At 54.8% G+C, this 26,921-nt stretch overlaps 1 protein-coding gene across 1 annotated transcript in view; it reads left to right on the top strand.

Moving 5' to 3' along the window:
* The window catches only part of HMCN2 (hemicentin 2), a 151,608-nt gene that overhangs the window by 118,915 nt on the left and 5,772 nt on the right, over nucleotides 1-26,921 (top strand). The window contains exons 69-93 of the mRNA XM_012532841.3: nucleotides 581-771; nucleotides 1,236-1,317; nucleotides 1,413-1,549; nucleotides 2,170-2,311; nucleotides 2,399-2,543; nucleotides 3,414-3,541; nucleotides 4,398-4,554; nucleotides 5,352-5,473; nucleotides 6,326-6,490; nucleotides 7,760-7,867; nucleotides 8,102-8,236; nucleotides 8,550-8,684; nucleotides 9,230-9,420; nucleotides 10,888-11,101; nucleotides 12,336-12,470; nucleotides 13,480-13,670; nucleotides 15,227-15,308; nucleotides 20,502-20,771; nucleotides 23,112-23,261; nucleotides 24,698-24,835; nucleotides 24,936-25,057; nucleotides 25,388-25,625; nucleotides 25,770-25,832; nucleotides 25,943-26,065; nucleotides 26,772-26,906. Of these exons, the coding sequence (XP_012388295.2) occupies nucleotides 581-771; nucleotides 1,236-1,317; nucleotides 1,413-1,549; nucleotides 2,170-2,311; nucleotides 2,399-2,543; nucleotides 3,414-3,541; nucleotides 4,398-4,554; nucleotides 5,352-5,473; nucleotides 6,326-6,490; nucleotides 7,760-7,867; nucleotides 8,102-8,236; nucleotides 8,550-8,684; nucleotides 9,230-9,420; nucleotides 10,888-11,101; nucleotides 12,336-12,470; nucleotides 13,480-13,670; nucleotides 15,227-15,308; nucleotides 20,502-20,771; nucleotides 23,112-23,261; nucleotides 24,698-24,835; nucleotides 24,936-25,057; nucleotides 25,388-25,625; nucleotides 25,770-25,832; nucleotides 25,943-26,065; nucleotides 26,772-26,906 (3,699 nt within the window). The remainder of the gene's footprint in view (nucleotides 1-580; nucleotides 772-1,235; nucleotides 1,318-1,412; nucleotides 1,550-2,169; nucleotides 2,312-2,398; nucleotides 2,544-3,413; nucleotides 3,542-4,397; nucleotides 4,555-5,351; nucleotides 5,474-6,325; nucleotides 6,491-7,759; nucleotides 7,868-8,101; nucleotides 8,237-8,549; nucleotides 8,685-9,229; nucleotides 9,421-10,887; nucleotides 11,102-12,335; nucleotides 12,471-13,479; nucleotides 13,671-15,226; nucleotides 15,309-20,501; nucleotides 20,772-23,111; nucleotides 23,262-24,697; nucleotides 24,836-24,935; nucleotides 25,058-25,387; nucleotides 25,626-25,769; nucleotides 25,833-25,942; nucleotides 26,066-26,771; nucleotides 26,907-26,921) is intronic.

The following is a 26,921-nucleotide window of genomic DNA, read 5'->3' on the forward strand; positions in this document are numbered from 1 at the left end:
CGCTTCCTTCTCCTGGGGCTGTGCCCCTCTGTCTTGTCCTTGGAAGCTTGTAAAGCAGGAACAAAGCCATCGAAATCTTGGGGCTCTAAGTCTGAAGCACAAGATTTTGCAAGTGTGCCCTACTGGAAAGATGCGTTTCCCTCCATACTGTATCCTTGTTGTTTTTTTTGTTTTGTTTTTTGTTTTTTGCGGTACGCGGGCCTCTCACTGTTGTGGCCTCTCCCGTTGCGGAGCACAGGCTCCGGATGCACAGGCTCAGCGGCCATGGCTCACGGGCCCAGCCGCTCCGCGGCATGTGGGATCCTTCCGGACCGGGGCATGAACCCGTGTCCCCTGCATCGGCAGGCGACTCTCAACCACTGCACCACCAGGGAAGCCCTCCTTGTTGGTTTTTAAGCGCAAATCATTGTCCCAGGCAGATGGGCCCAACGTGTTTAGGACCCTCCAACACAATCACCAGCCTGCTGTTTGCAGGCCCATGTACTGTCAGCATTTGGATGGTGGGGGAGGGGAATGAACCCCACATCCTAGTGTTCTGGGCATGGCCCCCATGGCTGACCCAGGGCGGGGTGTCTTGCAGATCCCCCCCACATCGAGGACTCAGGCCAGCCTGCAGAGCTGTTGCTGACCCCCGGCACCCCCTTGGAGCTCCTCTGCGATGCCCGGGGCACCCCCCAACCCAGCATCACGTGGCACAAGGATGGGCAGGCCCTGAACAGGCCGAAGGACAGCAAGAGGGCCGGGCGGGGGCTCCGGGTGGAGGGTGTGCAGGTGCTGCTGCCCCGCCTGCTGTGGCATGAAGCTGGGGAGAGGAGGGGAGGGACCCAGTGGCACTTGGCAGGGTTTGCCCAAGCTCCACTTTTATTTGGGGTATGAGGATGTGAAGAGGACCCCCCACCCCGGCCCCGGGCCATGCCCTTGGGAGCTCCCAGTCAGGTCAGACCCAAGGCTGATGCAGAAACCAGATAAATCCCTAACCCCACCAGAAAAGAACTGGTATAGTCAAGGGGGACTCCCTGGAGGAGGCAGACTCTGCCCTAGCCCTAAAGCAAGGGTGAGCCAGTAATAGGGAAGAAACATCCCAGAGAGGAGAAGGGGTTGGTGGGAAAGGCAGGATGGCTGACTCAGCAGGCCTGAGGCTAAATCCTGGGTCCTCAGCTGTGTAGGAGGGAAACCAGATCAGGAGGTGGGCAGGGTGGGGCCGGAGGTAGCTGCTCACCCTGCCCCATCCCCAGGTGGGTGACGCTGGGCTGTACACTTGCCTGGCCCACAGCCCTGCTGGTGAAATCGAGAAGAGCTTCCGGGTCAGAGTTCAAGGTAGGGGGCTACCAGAGTGGGGGCAGGAGAGGGAGGCAGGATGGGACCTGCAGGGGTGGGTCCCTCTCTCATGTCCTCCCTACCCACCTCACCAGCCCCCCCAAATGTCATTGGGCCCCAAGGCCCCCGCGGTGTGGTTGGCCTGGCCCCGGGACAGCTGGTTCTAGAGTGCTCTGTGGAGGCAGATCCCGCACCGGAGATCGAGTGGCACCGTGATGGCATCCTGCTGCAGGTGGGTGCCAGGCTGGGGACCCAGGGGCACCGCTTTCTGTTCCTCTCAGGCCCCAGACCCTGACCAGACTCGATCCCAGGTGCCGAGGGCCTATTCTGGGCCGGCCCTTTGCATACCTGCTCTCCTGACGTTTTCCACCCCTGTTACTATTGTCACCCCCATACTGTGGATGGGGACACCGAGGCAAGGCTAAGATTTGCACCCCAGGGCTTCTGATGCACATCTGTGCTGTACCTTTGAGCTGTGCTTAGTGGCTGTGTGGCTTGGGGCCAGTTACTGCGGTTCTGTGCGCTCACCCCTGAAATGGGGCCAATTTGCTGCTTTGGACCCAAGGATTGTAGATCTGGTGGAAGCTCCAGCTCCTAGTGTGAGCATGGGTCCCCCCTGCAACATGCCCGACAGGCAGAGCTCCAGGGAAGATGCTCTTTCCCTCCCAAAGGAGCCTATTTCCCCAGAAAGTCCTCAGCTGGGCATCAGTTCAGGGGCTGCAGGCCGGCCCAGAATGAATGGGGCAGAGACCACTGTCAAGCCCCGCTGGTTCCTTGGTCTTGGTGCGTGGGGGGCTGGCCTGGCCCAGCCCAGCGCTGATGAGGGTCTCTCCACCCTGGGGGTCTCTACAGGCAGATGCCCACACCCAGTTCCCAGAGCAGGGCAGGTTCCTCCAGCTGCAGGCCCTGAGCACGGCCGACAGTGGCAACTACAGCTGCACAGCCCGCAATGCTGCAGGCAGCACCAGTGTGGCCTTCCACGTGGAGGTCCACAGTGAGTGGCCCCACCCCACCCGCCCTGCCCCCCCTCCCTGAGAGCGACAGGGTCCCAGCACCCGCCCCCTCTGTGCCTCTCCTCCAGCGGTGCCCACCATCCGGCCGGGACCACCTGCAGTGAACGCCTCCGTGAACCAGACGGCTCTGCTGTCCTGCCAGGCAGACGGTGCCCCCCCGCCCCTTGTGAACTGGCGGAAGGACGGCATCCCTCTGGATCCTGAGAGCCCCAGGTGGGAGCTGGTAGGGGAGGGCATCAGGGAGGGGCTCAGGTACCTCTTTATGGGTTGTAAACGGAAGCCCACCTGGGCAGTTGGAGCAGAAAGGACATGGGCCTTCTCAGAACCCAAGGACATACATGCCCATTCGTTAAGGGCGTGAGAACCCCTGGTGGCTGTCTGTCTGTCTGTCTGTCTAGTTTTGACTCTTGGTGGCTAGTCTGTTTCTGTGTGTGAGGGCTTCATGCCTCTCTCTCTCTCAGACCAATTTTCTACACCTTCTTTCTCTAAGAACGTGGCAGAACGGCTCCCCACACACACCTCCCCCCGCCCCCCCCCACCCCCAGCCGAGTTATAGCTGCTGTGTTCACACAACCTGCAGACCCTGGTGAGCTGTCTGTGAATCCCAGTTCCAAATTCCCAGGGCAGAGAATTCCATTGGCTCAGCCTGCATGATGTGTCCATCCCCCGTCCAACCGGCTGTGGCCAGGGGTGGGGTCACACAGTACAGACATGGCCCCTGGGAAAGGGCAGTTTTCCGACCTAATTGAGGGGCTGTTCTCAGAAAGGGTTGGGGTACCACTGCCCTCTGGCGCTTGGGGGGAGGCTGGGCCCAGGTGGGAGCATGGGAGGCCCGAAGCAGCCCCTCTCACCCTTTCTGATGCTGGGTTGTGGCGCAGGTTACTGCCCAAGGCTGTGGCCCCACGCCCCACCCCCCCACCGACCTTGGCTTCACAGATGCAGGACTCCTGAGTCAGCATCCTCTCGCTCAGAAAGCCAGGGACCAAGGGGAGGGTCTCGCTGGAGACACTACTAGGGGTCCAGCTCCTCCCCAGGGACTTGCTGGTCTGCCGGTATCCATGGCAACCCCTCCCTGTGTTCCAGGTTTCAGGTTCTGCCTGAGGGTTCCCTGAGGATCCAGCCAGTCCTCGCCCAGGATGCCGGCCACTACCTCTGCCTGGCGTCCAACGCCGCAGGTTCCGATCGGCAGGGCCGCGACCTCCGGGTCTTCGGTAGGTAGAGGAGGGAAGGTGTGTTTCTTTTGCCTTCAGCATCCACCCCCTGTCTGGACCGGGTCCTGCTTAGTTTCTGGTTCATCTTAGCTGTCAGGAGCCAGGAGCAACGATCTCCAAATATTTTTGACCATGAATCCTATTAATAAAAAGTTTTGAGCGTGTACACTCAAAGATGCATATTGGGGCTTCCCTGGTGGCGCAGTGGTTGAGGGTCCGCCTGCCGATGCAGGGGACACAGGTTCGTGCCCCTGTCTGGGAGGATCCCACATGCCGCGGAGCGGCTGGGCCCGTGAGCCATGGCCGCTGAGCCTGCGCGTCCGGAGCCTGTGCTCCACAACGGGAGAGGCCACAACAGTGAGAGGCCCGCGTACCGCAAAAAAAAAAAAAAAAAAAAAAAAAAAAGATGCATATTTATCTTTATGCATACCTTATATACACTTACTACTATGCTATTCTACTGCATGAGAAAACATGCACGAGCTGTAGAACACTCAGAATCACTGAGCCAGGTGCTCTGATCTGCTCTTCCATCCCATTGATCACCTCGGTGGAGGCTGTGCTGCTGGGCCCTGGCCTCGGGTGGGGCTGCCGGGGAGTTGCGCCCTGGAGGCCCCATTCAAGGAGGTGTAGTTAGGGGGATGCCAGCCTCAGGGGTGGTCAAAGGCCCCATCGCCCCAGCTTTGGGAACCCGTTGGAAGATCCGCTCGGGGAGTTTCTCCTGCCTCCTCGCTCCTGCTTCCTCGGGGATGGGCTGAAGGTGGTTGGAGTATCTCCTGCTCCTGGGCTTTACCTTAGAGACCCCCGCCCTGCCCCCACCCCACACCCCGTCTCCTGATCACTGTTCTCTCCCCAGAGCCTCCAGCCATCACCCCCGGCCCCTCCAACCTGACCCTGACTGCTGACACCGCCGCCTCACTGCCCTGTGAGGCCAGAGGCTCTCCCAAGCCCCTTGTGGTCTGGTGGAAGGATGGACAGAAGCTGGACTTCCGCCTGCAGCAGGGAGCCTACCGGTACTGAGCTGGTCCTTCTGGGAGCGTCATGAGATGCCTGGGGTGGGGAAGGGCGTGCCTGTCTCAGAGAAGGGGAGCCAGGCCAGAACTGAGGCAGGGGCGCTCTCGGGTCTCACCAAAGCCAGCACCAGAACTTGTGTCCTGACTTCAAGGGGCCAGGAGGGTCTTTACACTAAGATACGTGGTCGGAGGTGGGGACATTTGGGACATACAGCGAAATGGAAAATATATGGCCTTTGCAACCACTTTAGTCACTATTTAAGAACCCACGTAGAAGCCCAAGTTCATGCCGGTTGAGCCTGGACCCATGGCTCCTGCAGGAGCCTCGGTCTCCCCGTTTCTCAAATGCAGCTGACCCTGAAATGACCCCTGGGAGTATTAAGAGGTCAGTTCACCAATTAATTCACCAGATATGTGTTGTGTTAGGTGCCAGCTCATCGTGGAGCTTTGTGACTAAGCAGGTGTTCAGTGAACACGAGCAGTTCTGATCAGGGCTTTGGATGTGGTTACTACTGCAGAAGTTATCATAGGTGGTGACTGTAGGACATTTTTAGGATTATGGAGAAACCCAGAGGCAAACATTAAAATTGCCCACAAACTGAACAGGTAGACCTTGGGAGGTAGAAAATTCTAGGAGAAACTTCTAGAGTCGAGGCTGAGGGCCGGTTACAGGAAGGGAAAATAGTCATGAAACACATCCCTCGCCTCCAAATTCCCCGGGTAGGGAGGCCACGCTGGCTGGTTTCAGGTCAGCCTGGCCAGTCACTTAGCAGACAACCGTCCGTCTGTCTGTCCAGGCTCCTGCCCTCCAACGCCTTGCTCCTCACAGCCCCCAGCCCTCAGGATTCAGCCCAGTTTGAGTGTGTGGCGAGCAATGAACTGGGCGAGGCCCACAGGCTCTACTGGGTGACGGTTCACGGTGAGTTCACACTCAGGAGTGACTGTTCACAGCGAGGGCAGATGAGGAGGCCGGGATGGGGACAGTGCCTCCCTCTCCTGGGCGCTCTCTCTGCCTCCAGGGACCTGCACGGCTTCCCTCTGAGCCTTTCTGTGCTTCCCGGGTCACCGCCTCCAGGAAGCCCTCTCTGATCCTGCCCTCCCACACTGACATAACCCAACTCCAGCACAGTTCCTGGCCTGTGGGAGCTCGTAGGCGAGGCCTCTCCCAAGTCCAGAATGTACTGAACCCAAATCTGACCTTGTCATCACCCCAGTTAAAATCCCTCCCACCATGGCTGCCCACCACCCTCAGGATAGAATGCATGGTGTCACCTGGGCCCAGAAGGTCAGCCCTGCTGACCCCCCAGGTTCAGCTCACCCCATGGCCTGCCTCACTCTGGGTTGCATTCATGCCTCTCAACTTTTTGTTCCTTACCTCGGGGCCTTTGCACATGCTGTTCCCTCTGCTGAACACTTTTCCCTTCACCCAAGCAATATCTGCTCTTCCTTCAAATCTCAGGTTAAATGCCGCACACCCCAGAGAACTTCTCTGGCCTCCCTCACTCTGTACCCCCACCAAGCCCACTTGTCTTGTGAAACGCTCCCTGAGATACCTGGCTGGTATCTATAGAAAGCAGTTCATAACTATCCCACACGCCCAGCAGAACACATCCGAGTGAGGAAATGTGGCTGCCGCACCTCCCTCCCCGGAGCTTCGTCACTGATGTCACCTTGTGTCGTAGTCTGTTTATCCTCCTCGTCCACCTGGCCCCGTGGCTGTGTGTTCCCCAGGGGACCTCAGCAGGGCCTCAAGCCTTGCCTTGCGTTTCAGTGCCTCCCACCATTGCCGACGACCAGACAGACTTCACCGTGACCATGATGGCGTCTGTGGTCCTCACGTGCCACAGCACAGGGGTGCCAGCCCCAGTTGTGTCCTGGAGCAAAGCAGGCACCCAGCTGGGGTTGCGGGGGAACGGCTACCGTGTGTCACCTTCGGGTAAGTAAGGGTGAGCCACGTGGACCTGCTGCTGAGGGGACACTAAGGGGCGTCGGGCGGAGGCTGTGAAAGCAGCCCGCTGGGGCCTGGTGGTTGAGAAGATGGAAAGTTCTGGCCTGGCTCTGCCATTCGCTCACTGTGTGACCTGGGAGAACCCCCTCGCGCCCCACCCCCCAGGCCTCAGTGTCCCCGTCCACGCACTAGAGTATTGATATCCATCAGTCAGTCCCTGATGCTAGTTGGTAAGTTGGTGCTCCTTATGGCAGAATGAGAAAAATAATAGCGACGTGAGAGTTTTCATAAAGCTAGTTTTAGCTCATTAGAAGGATTGGCCTTTATTCTGAAATAATGCTTTTCTTAATAATTTGGTGTTGAGAGAGCCTTTCTTTTATGAGATTAAGGTGATAGTACATGGTAATTTTTTAAGTGTCTTTGCTTGTTAAAATAAAAAGCTGGCAACTTTATGGGGATTCTCTAAATTAAATGTATTTTTTAGTTGGTTGGTTAGTGAAATCCTAAAGTCTGTGAACCACTGGCCGGATCTGTGGTTTTCAAACTCTTCCAAAGCAATAGAACACTTCCTCTGACAAGTGGTTATGGGAAAGCCCAACACGTGAGAGAAGCTAGGTTCTGGTTCCATCTGAGGCTGGGATGGGGGCTGTGGGGTGGTCCAGAGTCAGGTGGGCCTCGCTCCCTTTGCCCCCTCAGCAGGCCCTCAGGGGTCCACGGGGGATGGTTTAGAAACCACCTTACCTGACTTGCAGCCTGTGGTCTGGGAAGGTTAAAATGGTATTCATTGAGCAGCCAAGGCTGAGGGAGAGAAGGCAAAGGGAGGACAGAGGAGGCAGCAATCCGGGGAGGCTTCCTGGAAGAGGCAAGTTTTGAGCAGAGTGCAGCAAGGATAGCAGGGTGAGGGCCCGTGGAACCACGCGCGGGCAGTCCAGGGATTCCAGGCCGGGTAGTGGCAGATCCTGGCACATCACAGCCAGAAAGGTCTAGAGAGCATCCTGTCTGATTCCTCATTGTACACCTGGCCCAGAGACTAGAAGTACCAGAGAGCAGAAGGGACTTGCCTACGGTAATGGTCTGAGCAGGGAGCAGAGGCAGGCCCAGGTTCCCCCGTGCTGCTTACAAATGGGCAGGGAGGCAGATTGAGTGGCCTGTAACAGAGACACCAGGGTTGGGTGTGTAAGAGCCCTGCCGGCTCCACCCCTGGGACATCTGTCCCAGGCCCCCTCACCCCTCTCTGTGCCCTGTTCCCGTCCACAGGTGCCCTGGAGATCAGGCAGGCCCTCCCCATCCATGCCAGCAGATACACCTGCACGGCCCGCAGCTCCGCCGGCGTGGCCCACAAGCACGTGGTCCTCACCGTGCAAGGTAAGCGTCCCCGAGGGCAGACAGCCATGGCTCTTGGGGCAGGGAAGCTGGCAGAGGGCTAGAGGATTCTTTGGGAGAAAAGAAATAGCCCACCTGTGCCCTCCTTTCCGACGTTTCTGGAACCCCTTGTTCCCTGTAGCAGCCTCTCTCTCTGGTGCTCAGACGGCCCCTGGTTGGAGAGGCCTGGGTGTTAACGGTGTCCCCAGGGACCTCTGCAGCCCTGTTCCTTTGCAGCCTCCCCCGTGGTAAAGCCACTACCCAGTGTGGTCTGGGCGGTGGCAGAGGAGGAGGTGCTGCTGCCCTGCGAGGCCTCGGGCATCCCCCGGCCGAGCATCACCTGGCAGAAGGAGGGGCTCACCGTCCCTGCAGGTGAGTCTCCTTGGCAGCCAGCGTGGGTGGGAGGATGACGGTATGAACCTGCGGTCCTCCTTCCCGCCCCCGCTTCACCTCCTGCCCTCCCGTCTCCCCTCACCACCCCAGAGCCCTTGATTCTGCCTGAGCACTCGGTGGCTGGGCTGGGAGTTTGGGTCCGGCTCCCGTGCTCGCTCTGCCCCCTCGTCACCCTGTGGCCACAGCAGGTCACTTGGCCGGTCAGACAGGACAGCCCAAGCAGCCTTCCTGCCCTCCTCGGGGGTCCTGTCGCCCCAGCGACCAGCCCCCGATTCCTTCCCGCCAAACCCAGGGGTGAGGACCCAGGTCCTAACCAGTGGACAGCTGCGGATCATCCATGTCAGCCCAGAGGATGCTGGGAACTATTTCTGCGTCGCCCAGAACAGCGCAGGCAGTGCCCTGGGGAAGACTCGGCTGGTGGTGCAAGGTGGGCCCCGGGGGTGTGGGTGGGTCTGAAGTGGACCCCAGCGAGCTAGGGGCTTTGAGGCTCCTGAGAGCCCCTCCCTTCTCTGCCCAGCCCTGGTCCCGGGCGGGGCATGTCCCCACGTCCACCCCTACTCCAGCACGGCTTGTGGTTCTAGAAGGAATTCAAGAAAAAAACGGCTCCCATTTTGCACCCAAGGTCTGGCTTCAGACGGTAACTCCAGGGTCCCCTCTGCCTCCTCTGGCCCCTCCTGGGAAACTAGTCTGGTCATTCTTCGTTCATTTTGGCTTTCCAGTAGCAACAGCCATTTCCGTCCCTTTAGTCACTGTGTGTGCATGTGGGTGAATGGGTCACTCTGTCACAGCTTCTTCACCAAGCTCCAGAGAGTCCCCAGGTTATCCAGACCACGGGGCCGGTGGGGGCAGCAGACAGGGATGGAGGAAGGGGCTGAGGGTGTGTCAAGTGCCAAGGGCACTGGGGCAGGGATGGCCCACCCCAGCCCACCCCAGCCCGGCCCAGTCACCGAGGGGACCTCCCTATCCCCACAGTCCCGCCTGTGATCGAGGCTGGCCTTCCCGACCTGTCCGCCACTGAAGGCTCCCACGCCCTCTTGCCCTGCACGGCCAGCGGCAGTCCTGAGCCCGACATCACCTGGGAAAAGGACGGCCAGCCTGTGTCTGGAGCTGAGGGGAAGTTCACCATCCAGCCTTCCGGGGAGCTGCTGGTGAAGAACTCAGAGGTGAGGGCCTGGCCCCAGGGAGCAGAGGGGAATAATAGTAACAGCAGGAGCGGCAAACACCTGCTGAGCACCCCCTGTGTGCCATGCTCTGTGCTGAGCACCCGCTGTGTGTCATGCTCTGTGCTGAGCACACGCTGTGTGTCATGCTCTGTGCTGAGCACACGCTGTGTGTCATGCTCTGTGCTGAATGCTGTGCAGCTTCTTAACCCTGGAACCTGGGGAAGTAGGTGTTATCACCTTAGCTACAGATGAGGAAACCGAGGTTCAGAGTGTACCCAGGTTTTGAAGACATGCTATTGCCAAGAGGCAGAATCAAGATTTGAATCAGGACCTCTATGGCTAGTCCCTGGGAGAGGGAAGGAGCCCTGGAAGAGAGGGAGGGGGGAGCGTGGCGATGACTTTGTGTCCCCAAACTGCCTCAAATGTTCTTAACCTGAGCTACAGGCATGGGTGGGACCCCGGCTCCCTTCCCCCATCAGTACTCATCATGTTCTGTAATTACAAAAGAAGTCGCTGTCCAGATGGATGGGTGGCTGCTGGGTGGGCACATCTCGAGGGGGCCATGGGGGTGGGGATCCTGCCCCACGGGGAGCCAGATGTGCAGTGGTGAGTGCACCAGCCCTGCTGGGATGCACCACAGAACTTCTCCTCTCGGAGAAGGCACCGAAAGCAGGGCCCCCCTCGGGGATGATGGATGAGGTGAGCACAGGTGAGCGGAGTGCAGGTTCCGCTGAGCACATAGGAGGTGCTTAGTAATTGGTGACTCTTACAAACGTGTGGTCAGGCTTAGATTATGAAGGCTGAAAATTCAATTAACAGTCAAATTAAGAAGGAAAAAAGGAATTTTTTGGAGCCAAGCTGAGGATTATAACCGGGGAGACCTGTTAGAAATAAAGGCATGGTCACATACATTTTCAAGACGAAGAATCATACATCAAAATGACATACTCGTCTTTCACATAAAGTTCACCAAAGACACACAGTCCGGGTAAGCAGGTACAAAGTGAACAGCGAGTCACCATGACCCCATACAGAGCTGGGAAGGAACGCTATTCTTTTAGGAAGTTACATTGCTAGCGTCAGAGGAAAGGAAAGAAAAAAAGATCTTTACAGCTGAGCAGGCACACCGTCCTTGAGGAGCTCTGGTTAATGTGTAATGCAGATACACACCGCACGTTAGGGATGGAAGGAGGAGGCCCAGAAAGACAGAGAATTTCATGTTTAGTTTTTCTTGTCCTGCCTTAAAATATAAATTGTATTTCATCAAAGCGCATAGCCATAGGAAGGCTGCAGGGAGGTGCAGTGGTGAAGCCGAGCTGTTTGCTAGCTGTGTGACCTTGGGCAAGTCACTTTGCCTCTCTGGGCTGGATGGTCCATGGGAACCTGCCAGGGAGCAGGTCCGCGGGGGCATTCTGGCCCATGTTGGGGTGGGGCGGTTATCAGGCTGACCCCTCCCTTTGCCCACAGAGCCAGGACGCTGGCACCTACACCTGCACTGCCGAGAATGCCGTGGGCCGCGCCCGCCGCCGCATGCACCTCGCCATCTTGGCACCGCCTGTCTTCACCAGCCTGCCTGGGGACCGCAGCCTGAACCTCGGGGACAGGCTGTGGCTTCACTGTGCGGCCCGTGGCAGCCCTACGCCCCGAATAGGCTGGACTGTCAACAACCACCCGGTCACAGGTCTGGGCCTGCTGGGGGCGGGTGGGACAGAGACCCAGGACGCTGGGAGGTTGAAGAGGGTGGGCGGGGTGGGGTGACCCAACCCGGTGAAGAGGAAGACGGTACCAGTCAGCCTGTGGGTTCTGGGTCTCCAGACTTGGCCCTGCGTTGGGGCACAGGGCAAACACACATGTGGCCCTATGTGACCAGTCACACGTCAGACCCAGCAAGAAGCCACCTGCGAAAAAGACTCAACCCTGGAGACCTCAGGGCCGGGAGAGGGGCCTGTGCTCCAGCCTAGCGCTGCTGCTCCCATTGTGGGCCCCTCAACACACTCCATTCATGGGGGGCTCTCTCCTCTCACCTGGGTCCCCAGTGACGTTTAGGGAGGTCCAAGGCCTGCACAGGCCCTGTGGTACTCAATAAACGTCTGCCGAATGGATGAGTTGCTAAGTCTCCTCCGCTGCAAAGTGATGTTTTCACATCCTCCTGTACCCAAGTCCAGGTGCTGGGAAACAAGTGCTCCACCTTTGCACACCTGTGCAGAAGGCTTTGCCTCAACCTCACTGCTTCCTGGGCGGAGAGATCAGGAGAGAGATTCAGCCTCTCTGAGCCCAGCTCTTCATCTTGAAATAGAGATAACAGGGGTCCTGAGGGTGGAACGATTTAATGTAGGAGGCTCGCCTGGCAAGGCCTCGCCCAAGTAAATGCCCCGTCGGTGTAGCACGTGTCCTTATTCCTGGTGGAGGGGCACTGTCTAAGGATTACAGGGAAAACAAAGGCTGTTAAGAGCATCTATCTCGGGACTTCCCTGGAGGTCCAGTGGTTAAGAGTCTGCGCTTCCACTGCAGGGGGCACGGGTTCAATTCCTGGTCAGGGAAATAAGATCCCTCATGCAGTGTGGTACAGCCCCCCTAAAAATTAATTAAAAAATATAGCATCCATCTATATGTAACGCATGACAATATCTCTATAAGTGCCACATGTTAATAGGCCCCCGAAGACCTACTCTTGGCCACTCACCATACTCGCGGTGTGGACTTGAAAATGAGAAAAGGCAGGTCTTCAACCTCACCCTCATCACCTGATCCTGTGCCTGCCACGATAGCATCCCACTTGCTTAGGCTTCCAGCAGGGAGGGGACGCTTTGTGCCTTTATGAAGCACCTGCTGGATACCGAGGCCTGAGTTAAGTGTTCAGGGCAGGAGGTCCCTGGCACCCAGAGCCCCCTGGGGCATCTCTTTCTCTGCCACAGAGGGAGTGACCGAGCAGAACGGGGGCAGCACACTGCAGCGGATGGCAGTCACCAGAGAGGACAGCGGGACCTACGTGTGCTGGGCCGAGAACAGAGTGGACCGAGTGCAGGCGGTCAGCTTCGTCCACGTGAAGGGTAGGGAGTGACCCTGTGGTCTTTCTCCAGACCTCTGCTGACCCAACCTAGTGGTTTTTCTAAGAAACTGGCCTCCTAATCTCTGAACTAGTACCTCTCCACCCTGGCTGGGCAGTAGGATCTCCTGGGGGGCTTTATAAAATACCGAGGCCCAGGTTCTACCCCCAACTCAGTAAAGGTGAGGCCTCGACATCAGTATTTTTTACCCTCCCCAGATGACCAGCTGTAGGGAGAACTGAGATCTGACTCATCAGCCTGAAGCACTGCCCTCAGCTGGATGGTGTCCATGTGGGAGGGGGACGGGGGCCAAGGTACCCTGGCACACAATGCGTGAATCTCGCCAGCCTGCCGGTTGCTCCCCACAGCCCTGCCCCCCACAGCCCTGCACAGTAACCCTCATGTCACTGTGACTTGTATGTCCAACTTTAGGATGGGAGGGTGGGACTCGATGGAGGGGAATGAGCTGCCCAAGGCACCAGGATTCAACTGTACTGTTGGTAGATTCAACCTCAGGAAACCGGCAGGGATGAAAACCAGCACAGGGCATCCAAGAGTGGTTTAAGAGTTGCATGAAATGAGAATCAGGGATGTCTTAGTGTTGCTGTGTCCAACAGAGGTGTCCTAATGATCGTGTAGTCCTTGTTTTCCGAAGTACCCTGCCGCTGGGCTAATCCGTCTCTGAGCGCGAGTGTATGACACTCATACACTTTCTCCCTTCCTGTGCCTGTCTCAGGCATCACTAATCAATCATAGCACTATCCCCACTCAACTTCAAATCCTTCTCAGCACAGTGTTCCTGGCAGCCACTGCCAGTCTAGTTCACTTGACCTGCGACATGGAAGCTGTATGCCATCCCAGATGTATTGACTCCACACAGCCGTGCTGAGCCAGCAGGAACCTCCATAGGTTCCTGGGGTCTGTCTGGCAGGCTTTGGGGGATGAATTTATGGGAATTTTAGCCTGAAGGAAACCTCCTTTCTCACTCCTTGTCCACTGTCACCTTGTGCAGAGGCTCCTGTCCTACAAGGGGAGGCTTTTTCCTACCTGGTGGAACCCGTTGGGGGCAGCGTCCGGCTGGACTGTGTGGTCCGTGGAGAGCCAGCACCCGACATCCACTGGATCAAAGATGGCCTTCTGCTGCAGGGAAGCCGGCTCCGGCACAGGCTGCAGAATGGCTCGTTGACCATCCGTAGGACCGAGGCAAGGCGGGGCCTGGGCTGGGGCCACCTGGGACAGCCCTCCACTTTGTCTGATTATCCAAGACGGTTCTTTAGGTTGGCACCAACCTCTACAGTCTACAAAGCATTTTCCTGCCTGTACCCAGAGATCCTCGCCTGACTACCTAGGGTGACCTCCAGCCAGTGGCTTAACTTCTCTGTGCCTCCATTACCTCATCCATTCAATGGGGCTAATAATTGTTCTACCTCATAGATTTATAGTGAGAAATCAGTGAGATGACCCACACCAGGTGCTTAAGAGTGATTGGCCCCTCAGTAAGGCCAATATATGTTACTAATAACAACCCCATGGAGCAGAGTAAGCGGATAAGAGTGCCTCATTTTACAGATGAAGACACTGAGGGTCAGAGAGGCCCACAGCCCGTAAGCACCTGAGGCAGGACCCCAGCCCAGGTCTCCTGATTCCTACTCCACGCCATTTCCAAAGCCTTGAGCTCGGGGGCAGCCCCTGCTTCCCTTCCCTTCTGTGTCCCAAGTCCCAGTGGTCCTGCAGAATTCCACAGTGCGATGATGTCAAGGACTCATCTTAGGGGTCCTTGATCTTGCCCATCTTGGAGCCTGTCTCAGACTGGTAAAGGCAGCAGCAGCAGCAGCAGCAGCAGTAAGGGTTGCCGTGACCTGAGTATTTGCTGTGGACCAGGCACCGTGCCTCACAGTTAGGGAGCATGATTTCATTTGATGCTCACAACAATCTTATCGGTTATTATCCCCATTTTAGAGATGGGGAAACTGAGGCTCCAGAGACATGGTGAACAGTGGAGCCCGGATTCGGTCCCATCTCAGACTGATGCCCAAATCTATACTCTTAATTGCATGCCGTGCTGCCCGCTGACAGTCCCTTGGGCGTGGCCTCCGGGATATTATCTTCTGGGCGTGGACAGTGGCCTCAGGCTGCCCCAGCTCCATCTCATGGTGGTGCTGCCACTGGAAGCGAATCTGAGCCAGCATTCTTCCTGAGTTGCATCACTGCCATGGTCGTGGATATCCTGGGAAGAAACTTCCCTATCACCAAGGCCAGGAAGTGCTGCAAACCCTCCCCCTCTGGAAGACTCAAAGTGTGCACTCGCACAATAAAAGCCCCAGGGAGCCTGCAGTGCTGAAACCTGTTCTTGTCTAACTCAGTGTTTCGCAAACTTGCTCCAACACAAAACCCGTTTTCTAAGGAATTCCTAATAATGTGCCGTGGAGTCATAATACTTTAACGTACACAGTTTGGAAGAGGTGCATCTAAATCATGCTTCTGCAGCGTATAGCTCCCCTTAGAGCAATGAGTTGTCACCACCCCAAGTTCCAGGGGTGAAAGGGGCTGGATTCTCTTTGGATTCTATTGACAGGCAGCCATGGAAGCCCCTCTGGTGGAATCTGCGGGCCCCTGGCTGGTTTATGCTCTAAGCTCCTCCTGGTTAGATGGGTCTTGCTCCAGGTGCCCCTGTCTGTGCCCAGCTGTCCCCAGATGCTCCCCGCCCCCTCGTCCTCCTCTCCTGAATGCCACGCCCCCGCTCCCATGCCCACCCACAGAAGGACGACGCGGGACGATACCAGTGCCTGGCGGAGAATGAGCTGGGCGCGGTGGAGAAAGTGGTGGTCCTTGTGCTGCAGAGTGAGTCTCAGCCCCACCTTTCCTGGGCCCTGGGTGGGGACCAGGTGAGGTGGGCACCCAGTGAGGTGGGCGCCCAGGGGGCAGCTGTGCCGAGGCTGTGGCTGCCGCCGCCCAGGCTGTGTGATGGGAATAGAGGGCCATTCTGAATCTTTGTTCAGAACACACAGTTGAAGTCCCATGAACTGTCTCCCCAATGTGGAATGGAAATTAGGGGCTGGTGAGTACTGGGGACCCAGCAGCCAGGCCTGGGGGGCCTGTTTATTCAGAACTCAAAACTGTCATTGAGATCATAGAGACAACTCCTGTGTTTGCCAAGCAGGTTATAGCTAACAATAAGTTTAAATAGGGATTTTAAAAAAATTTATTGGGGTATCATTGATTTACAATGTTGTTAGTTTCTGCCGTACAGCAAAGTGAATCAGTTATACATATATATATATATATATATACCTCCACTCTTTTTTAGATTCTATTCCCATATAGGTCATTACAGAGTATTGAGTTCCCTGTGCTACACAGTAGGTCCTTATTAGTTATCTATTTTATATATAGTAGTGCGTATTGTATATGTTAGTCCCAGTCTCCCAATTTATCCCTCCCCCACCAGAATGAAATAATGCCATTTGCAGCAACATGGATGAACCCAGAGACTGTCACACTGAGTGAAGTAAGTTAGACAGAGAAAGACAAATATCATATATCGCTTATATGTGGAATCTAAAAAAACGATACAAATGAACTTATTTACAAAACAGGAATAAAGAAGGATTTTTAATGAAACTTTTCATTGAACATTCACACACAGGAGGAGGGTACATGTCACAAGAGTACAGCTCAATGAATTTTCATAACATGAACCCACCCAGGTAACCTGCACCCGGATCCGAAAATAGAACAGTAACAGTTCCCAGACCCGCCCCCCCCATCATGCCGCCTTCCAGTCTCTACCCCCTCTCGAGGGAATCACCGTCCAGAATTTTGCCTTTTTAAAAAATAGCTTTAGGGCTTCCCTGGTGGCGCAGTGGTTGAGAGTCCGCCTGCCGATGCAGGGGACGCGGGTTCGTGCCCCGGTCCGGGAAGATCCCACATACCGCGGAGCGTCTGGGCCCGTGAGCCATGGCCAATGAGCCTGCGCGTCCGGAGCCTGTGCTCCGCAGCGGGGGAGGCCACGACAGTGAGAGGCCCACGTACCGCAAAAAAAATTAAAAAAAAAAATTTTTTTTAAAAAAAGCTTTATTGAGACATAATTTATATACCATAAAATTCACCCATTCGTATTATTCACCCTTAAAAAAGAAGGAAACTCTGTCACATGCTACAACATGGATGAGCCTTGAGGACATCATGTTAAGTGAAATTAGCCGGTCACAAAAAGACAAATACTGTATAATTCTAATTGTATGAGGTCCCTAGAGCAGTCAAGTTCTCAGAGACGGGCAGCAGAATGCTGGTTGCCAGGGGCTGGGGGGAGGGGAATGGGAATTAGTGTTTAATGGATATAGGTTCAGTTTGGCAAGATGAAAAAGTTCTGGGGATGGATGGTGGTATTGGTTGCACAACAATGCGAATACAGTTAACACTGCTGAACTGTACACTTAAAAACGAGGAAGATGGTAAATTTTATATGTTTTTTACCACAATTTTTAAGTGAGAAAATCCACCCATTATAAGTATACAGTTTGGTGATTCTTAGTAAATGTATAGCATTGTACAACCCATTTTTAGAATATTTCCAAGTTCCCTCCGCCCATTCGTAGTCAATCTCCGTTCCCACCTCCAGCCCCAGGCAACTGCTGATCTGCCTTCTGTCCCTATAGATGTACCTTTTCTGGTAATTTCACATACATGGAATCATACGCAGTTTTTGGTTCCAACTTCCTTCACTTACCGATGTTTTGGGGGTTCATCCATGTTATAGCGTATGTCAGTACATCATTCCCTTTTATTGCTCAGTAGTATTCCATTGTCTGGATTGACCACATTATGTTTATCCATTCCCCAGTCACTGTTTCTAGTTTTTGGCTCTTGTGGATAATGCTGCTGTGAACATCTGTGTATACGTCTTTGTGTGGATATATGTTCTTTCTCTTGAGATTCCTGGGAGTCTAATTGCTGGGTGACCTGATCACTGTATAGGTCACTTTTTAAGAAATCACCAAACTAGCTGTACAGTTTTACTTTCCTTCCAGTAGTGTATGAGGTTTTGGTTTCTCCACATCCTTGGCAACACTTGGTAATGTCAGTCTTTTAAATTTTAGCCGTCCTTGTGGTTACAAAGTAGTATCTCACTGTGGTTTTAATTTGCATTTCCCTAATAAGTAATGATATTGAGCATCTTTTCATGTGTTTATTACTCTTTCATATGACTTCTTTGGCTAAGTGCCTATTTAGGTCTTTTGCTCGTTTTTAAATTGGATTGTCTTATTAATATGTTCTAAAAGTCGTTTACATAGTCTGGATACAAGTCCTTTATCAGATAGATGATTTGCAAATATTTTCTCCCAGTCTGTGGCCTGGATTTGCATTTCCTGTATTTTGCCTTTGAAGAGCAAAAGTGTTAAAATTTGGTGAAGTCCAATAGTATTTTATGGATCGTGTTATACTTTTAAAATCGTTGTTTAACCTAAGGTCACATTGTCTTCTGTAATTTTTACAGTTTTTGTTCTTATATTTAGGCCAAATCCATTTGAGTTAATGTTTGTGTGAGATAAGGATCTAAATTCCTCTTTTTTTTTTTTTTGGCATATGGATATCCAGTTGTTCTATACCATTTATTTAGATCTTTTCCATTTCTCTCAGTGATATTTTGTAGTTTTCGGGGTACAAGTCTTGCACTTTTGTTAAATTGATTACTAAGTATTGCCTGATTTTTGACGCTATTGTAAGGGGAATTCTTCTCTTAGTTTGATTTTTTGGGTTTTTCATTGCTAATACATAGAAATACAATTGATTTTTGTTGTCTCGATCTTAAATCCTGCAACCTTGCTAAATTAGTATTTAGTTCTAGTAATTTTTTGGCAGATTCCTTGGGATTTTCCACATGTCTTCTATGAGTAGAGCGGTTTTACCTCTTCCTTTCCCTTCTGGATACCTTTAATTTCTCTATGTTGCCTGTGGCATTGATTAGACCCTCTGACACAAGGTTGAATAGGAGTGGCCAGAGCAGGCAGCCTTGCCTTGTCTCCAGCTTAGGGAGGAGAGCATTCAGTCTTACACTACTGAGTATGATGTCAGCTATGGGTTTTTATGGATGCCCTTTACCAGGTTGAGGAAGTTCCCTTTTATACCTAGTTTGTTGAGAGTTTTTGTCGTGGTTGGGGGTGAGGGAGGGAGGTTTCTGGTTCCAGGCAAGATGGAATTAGAGGCACTTCTGCTTATGTCTCTTGCTAAGGACAGCTTAAAAACTCTAGACTTTATATAGAAAACAAACACTGAAAGACTCTGAAAGGTAGAGAAAAGAAGGGTGGGCCAAGGATCTTGGGACCTATGGGATGACATGGCAGCAAAATCCCTAGTTTTTCCTTTTGCCTCATATATCCTGGGCAGGATGCTTCAGAAGCCAGCAACCTGGAAATACCAATGGGCTCAGACAAAAAAAAAAAAAAAAAAATGAGGCCCCCCCCCCAAAGTCTGCTCTCTCTTGCTAAAGGACCAGAAAAAGGACAGCATATCAAGCTAGAAAACTTAGGTAATGACACCCTGTTCCAGCCAAACACCCATCTACAAAGACCAAGTGGGAAACCTACACTTCTGCCTTTTCCTTGCTGTCCCAAGGCACCCCTCTCCCCACACTGCGGGGTGGGCAGGGGGTCATGGTGTCAGATGAGGCCAAGTGGGGGCAATCACCCTCCCAGCCAGGTCTGATATCTGTGGAGGCCTAGTGTGAACTCTGAACTGTGTGCCTGCCCAGCGATGGTAAAGCACCCCTTCTTGTTCTGGGGTGTCAGTGGAGGCCAGCTGGGGAAGCGGGGTTTCTACCTTCACCTGGAAATAATGAGGCTACACCTCCTTCCCGTGGCAGCGTCAGAGGCAGCCTGTTAAAACAAAAGAACTAGAGTCTTTCAACTCAGACTGTTCAGTATACACTTGAAACTCATTCATCATACCAAGAACAAGGAAAATCTCAACTCAACAAGGACTTGAAAGTGGCCGTGAGCAGGTGTGAACATGCTTAAACGTGAAAAAGTAGAAGAGCTCAGCAAGGAAACTGATATAAAGAAGAACCAAATTAGCACTAAATTTATAATAAACAAAATTAGAAACTCAGTGGATGGGTGTAATTGTACAAAGAGGACAGAGGAAAGAATTAGCAAATTTGAAGATATAACAGTAGAATTTAACTAGTCTGAACAACAGAAAATAGACTGGGGAAAAAAATGAACAGGGCCTCAGTGATCTGTGGGACTACCCCCAAACGATCTCACATTCATTCATTAGAGCCTCAGAAGGAAAGGAGAAAGACAGGTGAGAAGTAATCAAAGAAACAAGAGCTGAAATTCCCCAAAATTTCACCAGATACATAAACCTACAAATTCAAGGAGCTGAGGAAAACTCAAACAGGATAAACCCAAAGATGTCTGCACTGAGACACATTGCTATCAAACTTCTAAAAATTAAAGGCAAACTTCTGAAAATTAAAATAAAACTCCCATCTTCCATCAATGAAGCGGAGCATGGTTGTGGAGTAATTCAAAGTTCAGGCAATTTTGGGGGGTGATCAGGAAAGACGTCTTTTTATTTATTTATTTTTTGCGGTATGCGGGCCTCTCACCGCCGTGGCCCCTCCCGTTGCGGAGCACAGGCTCCGGACGCGCAGGCTCAGCTGCCATGGCTCACGGACCCAGCCGCTCCGCGGCACGTGGGATCCTCCCGGACCGGGGCACGAACCCGCGTCCCCTGCATCGGCAGGCGGACTCCCAACCACTGCGCCACCAGGGAAGCCCCGCAATCAGTTATTTTTAAATTAAGATATATAGGTTGTAGTTTTAGACATAATGCTATTGCACACGTAATAGACTACAGTATAAACATACTTTTTATATGCTCTAGGAAACCAAAAAATTCATGTGATTCACTTTATTGTGATATTTGCTCTATTGCGGAGGTCTGGAACTGAACGCACAGTATCTCCAACGTGTGCCTGTATACAAAAATAATAAGATGTTTCTAAAAGCTGCCCTGGACCTCCCACAGGTGCCCCGGTGTTCCAGGTGAAGCCCCAAGACGTGACAGTGAGATCTGGGGATGCCGTGGCCCTGCGGTGCCAGGCCTCTGGAGAGCCGGTGCCCACGGTGGAGTGGCTGCGAGCGGGCCAGCCCTTGCGGACCAGCCGGCGGCTCAGGACCCTAACGGACGGGAGCCTGTGGCTGGAGCGAGTGGAGGCTGGGGATGCGGGCGCATATGAGTGCGTTGCTCACAACCTCCTGGGCTCTGCCACAGCCCGGGCCTTCCTGGCCGTGAGAGGTATGGAACCTCCCTGCCCAGACCTTTGTGGACGGGGGTGGGATTCCCTGCCCAGCGGGGCCTAAAACAACAGAAGTATAGGATCTTGTAGTTCTGGAGGGTGAAAATCTAAGATCCAGGTGCCAGCAGGGTTGGTTGCTTCTGAGATATATGATAGAGAATCTATTGCAGGCCTCTCCCCTAGCTTCTGGGAGTTTGCTGGAGTTCCTTGATTGAAGAAGCGTCACCCCTCTCTCTGCCTTCATGATCACGTGGCATCCTCCCTGTGCTCGTGTCTGTCTCTAAATTTCCTCTTTATATGAGGACACCAGTCATATTAGGTTAGGGCCCACCCTCACGACCTCATGTTAACATGGGTACCTCTGTACACAGACCCTACATTCAAATAAGGTCACGTGCTCGGGTACCGAGGGTTAGGACTTCAGCACATCCTTTTAGGAGGACACAGTTCAACCCATAACAGCATCCTTACTTTTTTAATGGAAACAACTAATTTGTACCTTGTGTATGTTAATTGTAGAAAGGCCAGATAATGTTTTTAAATGTGTGAAGATAAAAGTAATGATCAGTTAGCTCCCATAATTCATTTAGAAATAGCTCAGGTAATTATCTGGGGTATATATTTCTACACTTTTTCTCTGAATGTAAAGAGATACAATTCTTTCTTTTTACAAATGAGGTCAAGTGTACAAGTTGTGTTTACAACATGCCATATTTTCTTACTCTATCATGGACAGTAGCCTAGTTCACACCTTCTGTAATGATTTCATACCATTCCATAGGAACATGTTTTTTGTTGTTGTTGTTTTGTTTTTTGCGGTACGCGGGCCTCTCACTGTTGTGGCCTCTCCCGTTGCGGAGCACGGGCTCCGGACGCGCAGGCTCAGCGGCCATGGCTCATGGGCCCAGCCGCTCCGCGGCATGTGGGATCTTCCCGGACCGGGGCACGAACCCGTGTCCCCTATATCGGCAGGCGGACTCTCAACCACTGTGCCACCAGGGAAGCCCCATAGGAACATGTTTTAAACTTAATTGCTGTTGGCTTCATTAAATAAACAACAGGTTTGTGGGTTGTTTTTTTTTTCCAGTTTCCCCTCCAAACACCGTCCTGTGGTGCACATCTTTGTGTGCTGGACTGAATATTTCTATAGGATAAATTCCTTCAAGGGACATTGCTATATAAAAGATATTCAAAGGCGTTGAGGCCCCCTAACTCTCTCCCTCCTTTCCCATAAGTCTGGGGAGGGGCATCCTGGCCTTGTGGGGGACAAGAGGCTGCTGAGTCACCTCATGTCTGAGAAGGTTGCCAGTGGCTTGTCATTCCTGGCCTCCAATTTCCTGTCCCCTTCTAAAACTGCCAGGGTCATGCTGCTGCCTTCTTGTCTGCTGCTCCCGACACCTCCTTACCCCGTTATTACAAGGCCAGGGGAAGGTTCATGGCCTTTTCCTGTCCCCCCCATAAATCCCAGAGCTGCAGGTATTGACGAGAGACATCCCAGATGGGCATCAAATCTCATCCAACCCCAGCAAAGGGCTGCAGGAAATGGCGTTGCTTCCTGGAATCCAGAATTAACCAGCCCCCGATCTACCCACTTAGGATCTTGGCAGTGGAGTGTTTTATGTTAGTTTTTTGACAGATCATTGGCAATTCGTTGTCAATTTCCCCTGAGGGCTGGTGAGTGGAGAGTCAGGCTAGCTTCTGTCTCTTGCCGTCTGTCCAAACGAGGCAGCTGGCCCATTAGCCAGAGGAAGCATCCCCCTGTGCCTGTATAATCCATTTGATTAGTGCTGAAGAGCGTCTGCTAGCAGACTGCCTGGCGGCTGCTAGGAATTCAGCCCACCCCAGCTGGGCCAGCTGCAGGGCAGCTGGAGCAAGGGCCACTGATGGAATGGGAAGCGTTCAGGTGGCAGCATTCATTTCCTGGCCCGGTGCCCTGCCTCCTCCAGTGTGCCAGGCCCCCCGCCCCCATCACTTGGCATTTTAGAACCCAACAGGTCTTTGGTGCATCTGTGGTCCCACCTCCTCATTTTATAGATAAGCCAACTGAGGTGTGACTTGGGGGCCAGACGTGCCCAGGTTTTCAAGAAGGTGATGGCACAGCCAGAATTAGAAGCTGGTACCGTCCCTGTGTGGGGCTCCTCTTAAATGTCTCCCTTCTGTCTAGAAGCCAGGATCCCCTGAGTGTTGAGTTCATCGCCCATTAGCTGTGTGTCCTTGGGCAAGTTACTGCCCCTCTCTGAGCCTCCGTTTACTCCTTCATGAAATGGAAAACAGTACCTGCATATCCCTGAGGGCACAGCGGTGGATAGTGTCACTCTTGTTCTCTTCCTTCCTCACAGGGGAGCCCCGGGGGAGCCGGGGCAGCATGGTTGGGGTGATCAATGGGCAGAAATTTGGTACGGCTGTTCTCAACACCAGCGTGCAGCAGGAGGCACATTCTGGGGTCACCACCATCTGCAGCAGCATCAGCCACATCCCTGCGAGTGTGGGTAAGTGGGGGCCAGAGCACCTCCTGCGTCTGGGGACCCTCCGACCTGAGCTGAGTCTGAGTCAAAGTGGATCGAGGTGCAGGCCACCTCCTCTCCACCCCACAGCCCCCAACCAACCAAAATAACTGCATTTAAGATCAGCCCGAGAGTGCGAAATTACCAGTATTATGTGAATGCAGGGTCAGACTGTGACTTTTGAAACCACTGATTGCTATGTGAGGTTTTCTTCCCACTGTTAAGGCAGGAGCTGCTACCGAAGGGAAGGGGTCACTAGCAAGGAGTAAGGGATGTGGGCTGCGGGGGACAGAAAAGGGGAAACGTGGAGAGTAAAATAAGCTAGAAGGCCCAGAGAACCAAGACATGTCCACTTTCAAACAGATTCATAAAATAGTGTGTCCTAAGCAGATGGAATGTTCTGGAGAGACGTTACAGACGCTGCTGTAATGGACTCTGCCGTCTCACCCTGCCCAGGGGGTCCTGCATCCCCTCATGGGGGTCCAGAGCAGGGAGAGGGCTGTGTTGACAGGGGCTTTGCTAAGAGCAGCCCCTCCAGAGCTGCCCTTGACCACAGACTGTGTGAGCAGTGGGGGGTCAGGGGACTCTGGCTTGCGGGTGGGGGGGTCACTCCGGGCTGGCTGTCGGCAGAGAGGGAGTGAAGTGAGACGCTGCCCAGGTGTAGCTGCTTCTTCCAGCTTCAGGAGCAGGAACCACGGAGAAGCATCTGGCTCCAGGCCGGGCGTGCCTGGCTCTGTTTAGTGGAAGCAGAGGCACAGAGAGGCCGAGACGTTTCTGCTCCCGGGCACAGGGGCCCAGCTGGCTCCTGTGAACGTCAGCCCTCTTGTACCTCTTCTGAGCCAGCAGTGTGGCTGAGAAGCTGGACCGTCCCTGGCCCCAAGCAAACAGCCTTGCCCCTTCCCCAGTCCCAGACCCCCCCTGGCCAGAGAGGAGGGCTGGGCATTGCGGGAAAAGGTCTGAGAATCCGTGTCCAGGGCACTTCTGGGCTCTTTCTTCCAAGTCAGTGGTTTAGAACCATCCTCCCTCTTCCAGGCTCTTCTGGAAGGTGTCTGCAAGTTAGGAGACAGTTGATTTTCTGCTTGGTCCAGCGTGTATGTAGTGATGGTCGATGCAGTCCCATGCTCTGTGGGGACCCGGTAGCCCTCAATATTTATTGAATTCAGTTGAATATTAAAGGCACTTTTTTGTATAAATATATTTTGCTAATTTTCACAACTACTCCACGAAGTAGTTTTTGTCTTCACCGCTTCCCACCTTCTGACCTAATTGCCGGCCCAGGCAATCACGGGCTAGGCCTGGGTCGGGAGGCAAAGGGCTGAGCTCTCCTGGGGGCAGTAGGGAGCTGCAGAGAGATCTTGGGCAGGAGAGCGGCTGCCCTCGGGGTCTGGCTCTAACCCAGCCTCTGTGTCCACCCCGTCCAGGGCCTCTGATGCGGGTGCTTGTGGTCGCCATCGCCCCCATCTACTGGGCTCTGGCCAGAGAGAGTGGAGATGCCCTGAACGGCCACTCCCTGACGGGCGGCCGCTTCCAGCAGGAGTCGCATGTGGAGTTTGCCACAGGTGAGCGGGGGTCTCCCCGAGGTGGGCCAGGTGGGGCTGGGGTCTGAGCCCAGGGCCTCTCCCCCGAGGTGACTCCAGGCTGGGTGGGGATGGATTGCAGGGGAGCTGCTCACAATGACCCAGGTGGCCCGGGGCCTGGATCCCGATGGCTTCCTACTCCTCGACGTGGTGGTCAATGGCATCGTCCCCGAGAGCCTGGCGGACGCAGATCTGCAAGTGCAGGTGGGGGGAGAGCCCTGGGGTGTGCAGATGGGGCGCGCGAGAGAGAGTGGCATGTCCTGCCCCAGCCCTCCCCGAACAGCCGGGCCCACTTTCCTTCCTGACTCCCCAGCAGGGTCTGGGGCGTGGCCTGGCTGGGCCCAGGGGAGGAATAACCCCACGGCAGGAGGGCGCTCTGACCCAGCTTCACAGACAGCTCGAGGGTGCCCAGCTGGTTGGAAGAAGAGCTGAAAGGCCCACCAGCCCCACACCCCAGCATCCCCACTGGGGGCGGAGGGTCCCTCGCCCCTTGGAAGTCGACGTCGTGATGTCCTCCCCGCCGGCCTCTTGCAGGACTTCCAGGAGCAGTACGTGCAGACGGGGCCCGGCCGGCTCTTTGTGGGCTCCACGCAGAGCTTCCTGCAGGACGGCCTCCTGTTGTTCCTGCGCGGCAACCACAGCATCCGGTACGACGCGGCCCAGGGCCCCCAGCCCCAGCTGGTGCAGCACCTGCGGGCCTCCGCTGTCAGCTCGGCCTTCGACCCCGAGGCCAAGGCCCTGCGCTTCCAGCTCTCCACGGCCCTGCAAGCTGGTGAGGACCCCGTGCCCTCTCCACCCCCCCACTGCCCCAGCCAGATCCTGCCAGGGCCCCCACAAGGGCCTGGGCTCTCTATCCCCGGGCGCCTTGGGCACTGGGGCCCTCGTGTCCTCAGGGTCTGTCCCCTTTGCCTAGCAGAAGAGAATGAAGTCGGCTGCCCAGAGGGCTTTGAGCTGGACACCCAGGGAGAGTTTTGCGTGGGTGAGCACGCCTCCCCACCCCGGCAGGGACGAGGGAGGCCTCAGCCTGGGAGGGACGGAGGGCTGGAGGGCCCGTGAGCACAGACCACCGGACCACTCCCCACCCCGCAGACAGGGACGAGTGCTCGCGCAGTCCCAGCCCCTGCGCCCACTCCTGCCGCAATGTGCCCGGCCGCTTCTCTTGCTCCTGCCCAGCTGGCTTCACCCTGGCCGGGGACGAAAGGACCTGCAGAGGTGAGTGGGCCCCAGGTGGAGAGGCTCGTCTTGGACCCGGCCCAGGTGTGCTCAGGGAGATTCCGGGGCTGGGACCCTGGCCAGGGCGCACATCCCTCAGGGCACGTGAACCTAGGGGTTCCCATGCCCTGTTCCCACTGAGAACTTCTCATTTTGAGGGCCACAGAGGGGAGAGGCTCAAGTACCGGGGGCGATGGGGATCTCTAAAGACACGCACGTGGCCGCCACGTGCTCGCGGCGCGCACACCCGCTGAGCCTGGACGCGGCCTCAGCAGCTTTCCCAGCCCTCAGCGGGCATTTCCAGTCCACCGGGCTTGGAAGTGAGCTGATACCCGTCTGGCCTGCTTGCCCTGCTTGCCCCCGTAATGAAGCTGCTGGACGATGAATCTGACCCTGGGACGCTGTCTGGACTCTGATCCCACACCTGTGTCCCTCCATCCCACCCGCGGGGCCTGGTGTGGCCAAGTCTCTTCGGGGCACCCAAAGGGCATTATCGCAGCCTCACGTCAGATGCTCCAGGCCAGGGCCTCCGGGCCCCTCAGAGGAGACTCTGTGTGTCTGGGGGTGCCGAGATGATGGACAGAGCTAGCAGGAGGGGTGGGGACCTTCCTGCCAGGGGCTTCTGGGCCTAAGGACCAAGGCTGTGTGGGTAGGCTGGGCCTGGGGACAAGTGTTCCTGCAGCCCCTGCCCCCGTCCCCCCCACAGATGTGGACGAGTGCGCTTGGGAGCCCGACCCTTGCCGAGAGGGACAGCGCTGTGTGAACCTGCTGGGGTCCTACCGCTGCCTCCCTAACTGCGGGCCCGGCTTCCGGGCGGCCACTGATGGAGCCGGCTGTGAAGGTGACAGGGGCAGGG

Source organism: Orcinus orca, chromosome 6 (genome assembly GCF_937001465.1).
Source record: "Orcinus orca chromosome 6, mOrcOrc1.1, whole genome shotgun sequence".
NCBI classification, from domain to species: Eukaryota; Metazoa; Chordata; class Mammalia; order Artiodactyla; family Delphinidae; genus Orcinus; species Orcinus orca.